Source organism: Hoplias malabaricus, chromosome 13, assembly GCF_029633855.1.
Source record: "Hoplias malabaricus isolate fHopMal1 chromosome 13, fHopMal1.hap1, whole genome shotgun sequence".
Taxonomy (NCBI): domain Eukaryota; kingdom Metazoa; phylum Chordata; class Actinopteri; order Characiformes; family Erythrinidae; genus Hoplias; species Hoplias malabaricus.
The window spans coordinates 34,605,887-34,616,356 of NC_089812.1; the positions used below are offsets into that span (position 1 = coordinate 34,605,887).

At 41.3% G+C, this 10,470-nt stretch overlaps 1 protein-coding gene across 1 annotated transcript; it reads left to right on the plus strand.

Annotated features, from left to right (window-relative positions):
- Positions 1-1,322: 1,322 nt before the first annotated feature.
- LOC136665297 (meteorin-like protein) lies at positions 1,323-8,621 on the plus strand. Its single transcript, XM_066642858.1, has 4 exons — positions 1,323-1,581; positions 2,576-2,952; positions 4,149-4,208; positions 7,691-8,621. The coding sequence occupies exons 1-4, from the start codon at positions 1,490-1,492 to the stop codon at positions 8,011-8,013; spliced, it is 852 nt and encodes a 283-aa protein (XP_066498955.1). The 5' UTR covers positions 1,323-1,489; the 3' UTR covers positions 8,014-8,621.
- The last annotated feature ends 1,849 nt before the right edge of the window (positions 8,622-10,470 follow it).

The window sequence follows — 10,470 nt, forward strand, 5'->3', positions numbered from 1 at the left end:
CTGAAAAGTAACCGTTAAAATCTATTTGAACGAACAGCGCGTGTAAAGCAACGGTTATTTCGGCTGCTTCAACGACTCCAGGACCTTGTGGGGGAGGAAAGAGAAACAGAAACAACCCAAACAGTCCAGATTTGACCTAAATCAGATTTCTGTAGTTTACACAAACTCACTGATATCCGTATTGTTTTTTTTAAACTGTAGTTCTGTCTGTACGTCTCCAAGATTCCTGAGAACAACATAACGATTCCAAAGTAACTGAAGAAATGAGCATTTACTACTTCCATGTTCTGAAGGAATGTGCTCTTTCGGTTTACCACTCACACAAAGATCTTTTTTCAGTGGTTCTTTAGTAAAGCAACAGAACGATATAGAATTGTTTACCTGTTGAAATAGTTCACTGCATTACTAATGGTTCTTCAGACTGATGGAGGATATGTTGTTACAGGTTCTAAAACCAAGAGTTTTCTGTTGCGACGTTCAGTTACATTACCACTCTGACACTTCCTCCATCCGTCTGAACAATCCTTTCACCATTTAAAATGTATTAGATAAAACACAGTTCAAAACAGAAACACTGCCTTTACCAAAACCTTTAAAATGTATTGTGTTACTGCTTGTGTTTTAGCAAAACAGATACATTGTAAATAAAATTCTGAGGTTTTAATAAACTCAGGTAACTCACTGTTTTAACAAACTTGGGGTTCTCATATAAGTTCTTTAGGAAATATATCCAACAACAAATTAAAATATGTTTTAAATGAATAGTTTTTTCACTGTTAAAGGGTTCTTCAGGGAGAAACTACGAGCATTCCTGTAAAGTGTCATTATTTTAGATCAACTACAAGAGGTATAACAGTTACCTTAAGTTTTGATGGGATTAGCGTACATAACTATCAGTCTCTAAAGCCTGAGTTTGATGAGAGAGAGTTTAATCCATGATTTATAGAGTTAATTAACCTTAAGTGAGTGTTTCACTCTGGCGTCATTTGCCCCTTTTAAACTTTAGCAAATTTTCCAAGGCAACTTCATGAACTTTCCCCTTGTAGTTATTATTATTATTATATATTTTAGATGCATTTCAAAACTGAACTAATATGACGGATAAATGCCTGTCCTCAGACTTTAAGCATGGGCATGCACCTTTTTGGAACTGAGCTTTCTTTGATGTAAGGATTGTAAACAGTCCTAACAAGTTGTGTGATCTTTCATCAGTTTTTGATCATTGCAAGTGCTGGATGCTGGCTGCTGGAATGAGGACTGAGTGCCCATGTGTCAACCTCATAAATTATACTGACTGAGTGCTGGGGGTGGTGTCCCCCACGACTGCCCCACCCACATAGTGTGGAGTCCAGTGTTAAAGCCCCCTCCTCATCCTGAGGAGAGAGTTCTTCACTAAGCTCATGCGGGGGCATCACCTCTTAGTGCTCCTTGTCGTACAGAATAATGTAGAACCTTTGTCTCCACTCTGAGTATAATCTTTTTGACTGAGATGTCAGTGAGAGGAAGTGGATTATTGCAGGTTCTGCACACGTTGTGTTTCTTCTCGTGCTGTGCAGCTGACGTGTGTAACTGGAGTGGAAGGTAAGAACCGGTACCAGTTGTTGGTACAACTCTGAATCGTACTTGTACAAAGATTCTGACTTTCCCCAAACTTGCATTAAAAGTTCAGTCAAGGATTTATCCAGATATTTCACTGACAGTGGGTTTACAGAACTTCCATAGGATGATGCTCCTTTAATGGTTTAAATTATCAATGCTAAATAAATGGATGGAAATATATATAGGAATGTATTAATTTGTCACCAGCAAACACGTTGACGTAAATATTATATTAATGTGCATTGAAAATGCTAAAAGTATCCAGATTGTCCAGGAAGCAGCAAATTCACCAGTGTTCAATCAACACTATTACATTGTCTGGCTATGTCCTTGCCCTAGCTATCTACATCAGTCAGAATCAAGTATTTTGCAATATATACATTGTCATATATTATGTATTTGTCTTAATTATTTGGTCACCACAAACATTTACTTACACATTAATCCTTTACTATATAGTTGTATGTTAGCTTCTGCTTAAAACAATAAACAATAGTAATTTTAGCCAATAGTTTGGACACTGCCCAAAGATTTGGAATGAACACGTTGAGGGACCGTGAAGGCCATTCCACAAGCTTCTGATTGTGTTTATTAAAATAGGTCAATGTTGAATTCTTAGGTATGTTTCGGACCCTTTTCCTGTTGTTTTTGAAGCTTGGTTCTTCTCAGCTTCCGTTTATTGACGTAAAGTGCCACAACCCCAAACAAGATTTCCCTCATGCTAACTGTTAGCATGCGGTTCCTGGTGTTTATTTCTCCCTTATCTTTTACAGTTAATCAATCAAATATAATGTGACGGAGCGTTAACAACAGCAGATTGTTTCCTCCAAAATATACTCTGAAAAAATACTACTATATAGTTGTGTTTACTTCTATTTATTTGAACTTCTTAGAAGTGATATATTATGATGTTAAAATATATAATAAGCCCAACTGGTTATGCTCTAAATAAGTGTGTGTGCTTGGTGTTTACCAGCGGTTTGGTGCGTGACCCTCTCTCGGGGCCGGTTCAGCAGGTCAGCCTGCGCTGTTCTGCGGGGTCAGTCCGCTGGCTTTTCCCGCGCCTCGCGCTGCGGCTCCTGCTGAAACCGAACGTGGCCTCCTCGCGCCCCGCCGCGCTCTGTATTAAAGTGTCGCGAGCCTCCCGCGGTGCTGCTGTGTTCGTGGAACGCGCGGGACAGCTGCAGCTGCTCGCGGAGGACGGAGAGCAGCTCGAGCGCGTGCGATGCGTCCGCACCGACGGAGCTCACGGGGCGACCATCTTCATACAGGCGAACCCCCAGAGCGACCTACGGCCACGGGTCGTGGGCCTCCGGTACGAACTGCTGCAGGGAAAGACCAGCCCCAGCAAAGGTAACGAACACACACACATCTTAGATGTATGAAAACAAACAAAACAAAAAAAAATGTAGACATTCAACGTACCTACAGATTTAACAAAACATGGAATATTCCGTATTTCACAGGCCGCATTTATAAATAGTAAATAGTGAGTGTGTATTAAATCTCAGTGTTCTCTAGTGTTTAAATTATTTTCATATTTTCTTTAGCCCAGTATGATGCTATGCATTATGGGCTTCCGTAAGCGTAACAGATGTGAACGGCTATTGTTCCCCTCCAAACGTGTTCAGCTGCTGCCTTGGCGGGAAATCAAAAAGTAGCTGTGTAGGAGCGTGTGTTTCATCATCAGTGTCCAAGAAAAAAAAACATGTCTCTCCAAAATAGCAACATTACAGGAAAAAACTTTCATCAGAAGTCGATGTTAAAATATTATATCGCAAGCTATTTTAGAGCATTTCTATTGGTCCATTCATCATGAAAGAGATGCATGTTTTTCAATGGACAGTGATGAATATACTTCTATTTGTGTACAGTTACAGTGACAAGCACAAATGTTTATAAAACGCACTCCATCCGAAGAATCGTTTCACCATTTAAAAAACTGCCAATCTGTCTTATCTCTGAAATATAGCGTCTTGCAAAAGATCACGTTGTTTAAGTAGTTTTACCATAGCACTGCTTCAAAATACCATTTGCCCTGTCAAAGAATTAGGTCAGTACTCTAACAACTGAATAAAGACGTCAAATGCTCTTTAAATTCCAAGAATTCCAAGTCATTGTGTGTGTATATGGGGCTATGTTTTCAAGACAAAAGCTGAGGTAGAAGGCCACGTTTGCCTGACCTTGCTTTCCTGGTGCTGATCAAGAAGAATTAGAATTTCACTCACATGCCTGCTGGCTCAGAGACCATTCAATTAGGTCTATACAATAAGAGGATCAGACAAAAGTCAAGAACGGCCTATTTTTCTTTGCCAATGGACAGAGGTTGATATTTGAGATTATACGCTTCATGCCTCACATTCCCCTCAAGGCTCCTTGAATCCCACTGTTGCGTATGCTGACCACTCTTTCAGTTAAAATACTGTTAAAAGTTAATTATTCAATTCTCTCAGCAGAAAACGCAGCTGCTAACAAAGTGTGTTTTGTGTAACTACACCATGCTGTTCTCTGCTGTCTTCTTCACTTTGTCTCTCTGTTTCCTCTCACAGCTGCCTGCCGACCATGCGATGACTCTGAGATGCTCCAAGCCATCTGCACCAGTGACTTTGGTAAGTGGCACTGACAATGCTGGACATTTTAATTGACTCACACTGAGCAGTTATTGTTCAGTGGCCTCAAAATGGCTCTGGATATTTGTACCGCAATTAAAAACTGTATGTAATGGAAAAGTTCTTTGTGTTCAGAAACAAAATCGTCAAAGTAAATGGCATTTATTTTACACACAACATCTGGGAGAAGAATGTAATGTTCTTAAAGTATTCTTTCAATAGGCCATTGAAAGAGTTTCAGATCATTTACTTAATTTCCTTCTCCAGGGTTTAGCCTCACAAAAAGTCTACCATGTGTGTATTTTGTTAATAGTGTTTGATGAACAAAAGTGTACAATTTGTAAAATGATTAACAACTTCTATCGACCGATTTGGATGCAGCCTGTTGTCATTAGGTTGTGTTACAGTTTCAAATAGTTTAAATGTATTCTTTTTTTAAAATGGATACTGTGAATGTCAAATTACAAAAAAAGAAAAAGAAAGAAAAATTCTATGAATAAAGAGTCCGGAGCCTACCTGGAATCTTTGGGTGCAAGGGAATACACCCTGGAGGGGGCGCCAGTCCTTCACAGCGCAATACACATTCACTCACACACAACTATGGACACTTTTGAGTCACCAATCCACCTACCGACGTGTTTTTGGTGTGTGAGTGGAAACCGGAGCACCCGGAGGAAACCCACGCAGACACAGGGAGAACACACCACACGCCTCACAGACAGTCACCCGGAGGAAACCCACGCAGACACAGAGAGAACACACCACACTCCTCACAGACAGTCACCCGGAGGAAACCCACGCAGACACAGGGAGAACACACCACACTCCTCACAGACAGTCACCCGGAGGAAACCCACGCAGACACAGAGAGAACACACCACACTCCTCACAGACAGTCACCCGGAGGAAACCCACGCAGACACAGAGAGAACACACCACACTCCTCACAGACAGTCACCCGGAGGAAACCCACGCAGACACAGGGAGAACACACCACACTCCTCACAGACAGTCACCCGGAGGAAACCCACGCAGACACAGGGAGAACACACCACACTCCTCACAGACAGTCACCCGGAGGAAACCCACGCAGACACAGAGAAAACACACCACACTCCTCACAGACAGTCACCCGGAGGAAACCCATGCAGACACAGAGAGAACACACCACACTCCTCACAGACAGTCACCCGGAGGAAACCCACGCAGACACAGGGAGAACACACCACACTCCTCACAGACAGTCACCCGGAGGAAACCCACGCAGACACAGGGAGAACACACCACACTCCTCACAGACAGTCACCCAGAGGAAACCCACGCAGACACAGGGAGAACACACCACACTCCTCACAGACAGTCACCCGGAGGAAACCCACGCAGACACAGGGAGAACACACCACACTCCTCACAGACAGTCACCCGGAGGAAACCCACACAGACACAGGGAGAACACACCACACTCCTCACAGACAGTCACCCGGAGGAAACCCACGCAGACACAGGGAGAACACACCACACTCCTCACAGACAGTCACCCGGAGGAAACCCACGCAGACACAGGGAGAACACACCACACTCCTCACAGACAGTCACCCGGAGGAAACCCACGCAGACACAGAGAGAACACACCACACTCCTCACAGACAGTCACCCGGAGGAAACCCACGCAGACACAGGGAGAACACACCACACTCCTCACAGACAGTCACCCGGAGGAAACCCACACAGACACAGGGAGAACACACCACACTCCTCACAGACAGTCACCCGGAGCGGGAATCGAACCCACAACCTTCAGGTCCCTGGAGCTGTGTGACTGCGACACTACCTGCTGCACCACTGTGCCACTCTTTAAAATAAATACTGTACTTTTTAAAAAATGGCCTATAACTTATATGATAAATAAGTTACTGTGAAAAATATTTGTGATGTTATATTTTCCTATTATCAGGCACCATTATACAATCATCACCCTTCTTTCTGATATGAAACTGTGTAATCTCATGGAAACAACAGTCTGGGGTGACCTTGTGATATATGAGGGAATGTCAAAGATGACCCATACTCAATCAGTATAGATCACTCTGAGGCATCTGTGCGTTACAAAAGAATGCATTATGCAAACTCATCATTGATGGTTCATAAATCATGTCAAATAATACCAATAATAATATAGAAAGTGGCCATTCCTGGGTGTTCTGAATCAGCCCTATTTATCAGAGTCAGTCTCTCTCTCCTGGGCGCCTAAGTTAATTTATTCCCTGAATAGCTATGTGAGGGGTGAGGGTCTGTTCTGCTCCCAGCAAGCTGCTGCTCTGCCTCTGCTCAGGGGTCTGGCAGATGTGGGGGCTCTGGTGCACACAATGGGAGGCACATGGTGTTAAGACCAGCAACAGTGCAGAAGCAGCAGCTCCTTTGAACTCACTCCGTTTATGGGCTGACCTTCGTACCCTAATCTCACAAATTGCCATCAGACACTTTTTGATGAGGGAAAATAACTGGCTAATGAAAGTGTAAACGCTGCTGATGAATAATTGGGCTCTTGCTTGCCTTATTGTGACATATTGTGTGTGTGTGGGGGGGATTTTTTGAGGGAGAATAGTAAAATACCCTTATCCTCAACAAGAGGACAAAAGTGAAGTTAATTTATAAATTAAATGTGTTATGCCATTATTAGCTAATGTTAGCTTTAGATCATTTTCAAGGCAAAATTAATATATGTCAAGTAAAACACTACAAAACGGAGGGCTGAGTTACTGCAGCACAGACTGGACATTTTAAAAGCGTTACTCTTTTTTTTTTTTTTTACCAATGGTGTCCCGGTTAGCTACTTTTATTTATTTGTTTTTTTGTTTATGTTTTGTATCGGTACCTAACTCATATATACCTCATTTTAGAATCTTCATTCATTCATTCATGATCTGTAACCCTTATCCAATTCAGGGTCACGGTGGGTCCTGACCCTACCCAGAATCACTGGGCGCAAGGCGAGGACACACCCTGGAGGGGGCGCCAGTCCTTCACAGGACGACACACACTCACACCTACGATCACTTTTGAGTCATCAATCCACCTACCAACGTGTGTTTTTGGAGCGTAGGAGGAAACCGGAGCACAGGGATGAAAGTTTATCAACATTTAAATTGTAAATATAATTGTAAAGTTATCAAAGTTGCTATGACAACGCAGGTCATACCAAGCTGCAGCTGCAATTCTGACTGCCATTTTGTTTTTCCAATGGCTGCATCTCAAATATCTCCCTCCACACTGTGTAGTGCATAGTGTAGGTCATAAAATAGCTTCAAATCACTCTGTCTAACTGTCTAAATGCATTGTCTGAGTGTGGTAGCATTAGTTTTATAATCTTTGAAGTACACTATGTAGAGAGTATTGGGGACCAGCCAAAATCAGGTACAGACCTTCATATATACACACACATACACTAATAAAAAACATTTCTGACACTTCTGTTTCTCCAGTGGTTCGTGGCTCCATACGGAATGTATCCCATGATCCTGAGCGGCAAAGGTCTGTGATAGAGGTGGAAGAGGCATGGGTGTACAGGCAGCGTATCGGTGTGTTCGAGAGAGAGCCTGTCTTTTCTGGTCGCTGGCACGGCCTCATCCACACCCCCCTGCAGTGTCATGTTAAAGCAGGAGCTGGTCAGTTCCTATTCACAGGAACAGAACACTTCAGTGAGGCTTGGCTCAGCTGTGCACCCAGATTCAAAAACTTCGAAGAGCTGTATCATTCAGCGAGAGCAGCACAGAACATCCCCTGTGAATTTCCCATCAACTCTTAACTTCATATCTGTGAGATGCTAACATTACGGGGCCCCTATGCTACAGTCTTTTGTTTTGTCCCTTTGAGGTTCATTTACATCACTTGTGTGGTTTTATGTACCATAAATATCATATTAGATTTGACAAGCTCATCTTAAACCTTAGAATTTGTAGTACGTTTGCTTTTAAATCACATTTAAATGGATCCTGTTCTGAAAATAATGTTTTCGATACGATGTCAGATTCTTTATTTCAGAGAAATTTGTTTATCTCTGTTCTAACAGTTCTAAGGATTCGGGTCGTTTTGGGGAGAGGCTTTTGATGGTAGCAATTTGCATTTGTGTTCTCTCTCTACTTTTACTCACTCAGAAGATTACAACTTCACCTTTTGTTCTGTGCCACCACCTGCTGCTCTTTTTAAAGGCAGAGTAAAGGTTTGAATTAACACCTGGACTTGTTTAAACAGTAGCTGCTAATTGGTTATTACGCTGTAGATGGTCATATATAGAAGCATTGACCGGGTTTTCTGCCACAGGAAAGGACTGTTTACCCATAGAAAAAAAAAAACATGTATACGTTCTTTTCATTAATGTGTCATGTTTCTGTTAGTAACTGCCTTTTAAAGGGTCAGCGCATATATATATATATATATATATATATATATATATATATATATATATATATATATATATATATATATATATATATATATATATAGGGAAGGCCATTTATATGGATACACCTTAATAATATGGGAATGGTTGGTGATATTAACTTCCTGTTTGTGGCACATTAGTATATGGGAGGGGGGAAACATTTCAAGATGTGTGGTGACCATGGCGGCCATTTTGAAGTCAGACATTTTGGATCCAACTTTTGTTTTTTCAATAGGAAGAGGGTCATGTGACACGTCAAACTTATTGGGAATTTCACAAGAAAAACAATGGTGTGCTTGGTTTTAACGTAACTTTATTCTTTCATGAGTTATTTACAAGTTTCTGACCACTTATAAAATGTGTTCAAAGTGCTGTCCATTGTGTTGGATTGTCAATGCAACCCTCTTCTCCCACTCTTCACACGCTGACAGCATAGACAATTGCCTACAGATGACCCCAAAGATAAAAGTCTAAGGAGGTCAGATCGGGAGACCTTGAAAAAAACACAAAGTTGTATCCAAAATGGCCGCCATGGTCACCACCCATCTTGAAACGTTTCCCCCCCTCCCATATACTAATGTGCCACAAACAGGAAGTTAATATCACCAACCTTTCCCATTTTATTAAGGTGTATCCACATAAATGACCCACCCTGTATTTATATACACACTATTGTGCTCCTTGTTGATATACTAGATTTTAACCAGATTTGTAGTTCTCCAAAAATGTATGGTCTAAGTAAACCCAATTAGGCTGCATCTATAATGGTTATATACAGGGTATGAAATGATATAAATGTTTTAAATGAAGTTACTGTTCAACATTTATTTATTTATTAAAGCAGAAAGGTGCCCCACATGATTTTACCATTTTAATAAAGCAGTGTTTCTCTTTGTTCTACTCTTTACATGTGACGCCATTAGAAGTTTAGCAAGTTAATTATGATTCATTTTTCATAAATGGAAAGTCACTCGTTTCTAAATAAAAATATCAAGGATGAACTAATTTGTAATTGCATTAAGTTAGAATCCTAACATCATAGGAGTGTCTTTTCCCTGTTATTTAATTGCATTCCTCAGAATATCAGTCCCCATTTTATAATTTTTCAGTGAATAACACGGATCCAAAATTGTTCTCGGTGGGATTTGCAGGAGCCAGACGTGCCTTTAAAAGCTTGTTTCCTGAATGTTATTACATGAATTGTTTATAAATATACTGCCTGATGCCAGAGGCATATTTTCACATCTTTCTGGTAACGATGATTGACCTAAAATTCTAAATATATTCACGGTGGAGAGAATAATGCAGCACTATTTTACCCTTAATAGCACCAACTTAGGAGACATTTGCAGGTGGTTTTACGTAGTTAATAAAACACTGTTTTATTACAATTCTAACATTTGGGAAAACGTGAAACATTTCTGTGAAAAACAGGTGGAATACGTCTATCTCCATGGACATTTCATCGCTGTCCGATTAAAAACATGTACAGGGGGTCCTCGACTTACGACGTTGATCCGTTGATCCGATTTTTGGTGTAAGTTGGAACATACGTACACACGTAAATAACATACTGTAAGCACTTATCCGATCTTAACACCTATCCTCCTCGGTCCCGAGCCGCGTAACCGTGTATTCTTCCGCCGCGCCGTGCACACCAAACACGAAGTTCACGTTAAGACGTTTATGACGCAAAACCACGTAAGTCGAAACAAGGCTTTATACAGTAAATGGCAGATGTGTCGTAACGACGAAACATCGTAACCCGAGGACCTCCTGTATCTCCATTTCTGTGGATTTTAAGTTTGATTCATCATTTGA

What these genes read in the sequence shown, in the direction of transcription:
- LOC136665297 (XM_066642858.1), top strand. Translation starts at nt 1,490, where the DNA reads ATGTCAGTGAGAGGAAGTGGATTATTGCAGGTTCTGCACACGTTGTGT. An exon ending in AAAGACCAGCCCCAGCAAAG is followed by an intron (nt 2,953 to 4,148) that starts GTAACGAACACA and finishes TTCCTCTCACAG; the next exon opens with CTGCCTGCCGACCATGCGAT. An exon ending in CATCTGCACCAGTGACTTTG is followed by an intron (nt 4,209 to 7,690) that starts GTAAGTGGCACT and finishes CTGTTTCTCCAG; the next exon opens with TGGTTCGTGGCTCCATACGG.